Here is a 2500-nt window from a genome sequence, read left to right as displayed (position 1 = left end):
CGCATCGAACGATGCAGGACCCGTTCCGGGGCCAATCATCGTGGACAGATCGCCACCACTGAGCAGCGGATTTTCCGGACCACCGACACGAGACGGATCGACGCCGGCCTTCTCGTTGCTGAATGTGCGCCACTCGGAGCCAACGTCAATCACTCGGTCACCTACCACCAGACCACACTCGGAGCAGATCATGTCGCCCGCTCGGTAATCTTCTATCAGCGGTGCATCCGGATGTGAGTTGCAGCAGACCTTGTGCAGCTGTATGTCTCTGTTTGGAAGATAAGAGGAGGAATTAGTTCCGGCTACCTTGAAGTTTACCAGCCAGCCTTACCTTGACGAGCCAGCCATCGTGCCGAATGCTTCTGCTGGCCTCTGGTTGCTAATGCAGCCAATGATACCCAATTACGCGGAAGCCTCAGGGAATGTCCCACGGTAGCGACGGAATCACCAACAGCGGAAAGTACGCGCACTTCCAAGGCCGTAGCACTCGGTCCAAAACTATTTGTTTTCGATAAATTCCTCTTCCCCTTCGATGCAGGAACAGTCCGGAGGCAGACACACCAGGAAAATCACAATTTAGCTCAAGGTTTTACTGGTTCTGGAGCGTTTTACGGAATCGTGCGTCTTCGCGGGTGCTGCTTTTTTGCGTTCGTGTCCTGGTGCACACCTTGGCCCCGGGGAAAACGATTCACCGAAGATCGACCGACGCGGAAAAACCCGATTCCACGACCAGAGTGCAGTTTGTTGGTCTAGTGCATGGAAAGGAACAGAATGGTGAACATTTTCCCCCGATTTAAAAGCGATTTTACGCGGAAAAAGTGTTTTTAGCGACGTGCGTGCGTTTTTTTTACCCATGTAGCAAACCTATTCAACTACAATCACTCCCTCGCTTTATGCCACACCGAGGAGTATTCCATTTCTTCAATCAGCAATTGGAACTTTTATTAAATTCCTTGGAGAACTTGAATCATACCTCATTTTATTTCCGGCAACGTGAAGCCGATCAACCCACCGGTTAAATTCGATAGGAGGCAATGCGACCGATATTTATGGGGACATGTGTTGGGAAATCTTGGCAGCCCTGCTAGCTCTGTGCTGATCGGGTAAAAAAACTTGAAAATTATTAACAAAAAAATTTGCTCCAGAACAGCAGGCGACGTTGGTTCTGTGGTGGAAATTCTGTGTTCTGTGTCGATAAAAAACCGTGGACCGCTCGGAATTCTCGATCCAGAAACGGCAGTGCATAATTTAATAGTGGGCGGGAGAAAGCAGTGGCCAAAATCCTCCCGGTCTGTGAAAGTTTGCGTGCCCGAAAAGCCGTTCCGTTTCTCGCCGTTCTGAGGTACATATTTGGTAAAAATTCAGGTAATCCTTTCTTTCTTCACCGTAGGTCACTTCGATTGTTGCACCGCCACGGTACATCGATTAAAAGGCTAATTAACAATCGTAGTACAAGCCCTCCTGGCCGGGTGAAAAAGGAAAAAAATATTAGGAAAAAGGTGATAACTCTGATAACAAACAAACCGCACAAGCAAGCGCTAAAGTGTTGTAGCAAATTGGTTTGTATCACAGAGCATCACTGGTGAGGAAGAGAGCAGGGAAGAAAAAGGCTGGACATATTTATCCCCCCAACCACCCACCCGCACTGGCGGTGGGTGGTGTGAACAGGCGACAGGTGACACGTTTTATCTTGTTGCTAGCCTATGATTCGGTGCGCTCAGGTGTGTTTGTTTTCGTTCTTTTGTGGCCACGATTACGTTCTTCTTATTGTTCGTTTTCGAGACGCCGTCGCCGCTGGGACGCTAGCACGGCACGACGCTTCCTTTATTGCCGGGTCACGCATTTCGTTTGTTGGCTGGTTGGTGCTGCTGATGTCAGGTTTTTTTTTCCAGGCCAACGGTCGCCCAAGCGGATTGGCCAGGTCCATTTAGAGCTTTCCCCGGAAAACAGATCTCTTTGCCCTTTTGCTCGAACACAGACCCAGTTGCGGTCAGCGTGCCACAGCGTTTCTAATCTTCAGCAAAACAAAACTCTCTCGTGCGATCGGGGGTGGGGAGTGTGGGTGATAAGTAAGCGTCGGTGGACCCCCCATCGGGAAGCCAAGCGATTACACTGGTCGGCGACCACACGTGTACCACCTTCCGGCGATAACTCGGTGAGAGGTGAAGGCTTATACGGTTCTTACCATCACCGGCCACCCCGCGTTCCCCAATGATAACGCTCGGTATGAAAAGCTGCCCTGTAGCTGAGTCTCCAGTGGTCTTTACCCTCATTAGATTGATCGCACCGGTTGACATCGGCGGTCGCAGTAGGCGACGACTTCAAATAGAAAAATGTATTATGCGCGATCCAATACCCAGTAGGCCGCGAACGGAATGGGGTTCTGGATGATTAACCTTTGGCTCGCCATGCTAATGCAATGACGCCAGTTGCCCCTAACACACCACATCGTACCTTGTGCTTTTAACCGTTGTTTAATGTAGGAACTTCTGGAATCTTT

At 50.0% G+C, this 2500-nt stretch overlaps 2 protein-coding genes across 4 annotated transcripts in view; one reads left to right on the top strand and one right to left on the bottom strand.

Annotated features, from left to right (window-relative positions):
* The window catches only part of LOC126572901 (transcription initiation factor IIB), a 2533-nt gene extending 1691 nt beyond the window's left edge, over positions 1–842 (bottom strand). The window contains exons 1-2 of the mRNA XM_050232611.1: positions 332–842; positions 1–268 (exon numbers count right to left, since the gene is read on the bottom strand). The exon at positions 1–268 is cut by the window's left edge and continues 7 nt beyond it. Of these exons, the coding sequence (XP_050088568.1) occupies positions 1–268; positions 332–348 (285 nt within the window). The 5' untranslated portion in view covers positions 349–842. The remainder of the gene's footprint in view (positions 269–331) is intronic.
* A 336-nt stretch (positions 843–1178) lies between these two features.
* LOC126572902 (protein pinocchio) overlaps positions 1179–2500 on the top strand; it is a 23068-nt gene continuing 21746 nt past the window's right edge. The window contains exon 1 of one of the 3 annotated variants that reach the window (XM_050232613.1): positions 1179–1342. The gene's annotated coding sequence lies outside the window, so the exon portion shown is untranslated. Of the gene's footprint in view, positions 1366–2500 lie in introns of all 3 variants that reach the window. The other 2 variants (XM_050232612.1, XM_050232615.1) reach the window with 2 other exon arrangements.

Source organism: Anopheles aquasalis, chromosome 2, assembly GCF_943734665.1.
Source record: "Anopheles aquasalis chromosome 2, idAnoAquaMG_Q_19, whole genome shotgun sequence".
Lineage (NCBI taxonomy): Eukaryota > Metazoa > Arthropoda > Insecta > Diptera > Culicidae > Anopheles > Anopheles aquasalis.
This window is presented reverse-complemented; position numbering and strand designations above follow the sequence as displayed.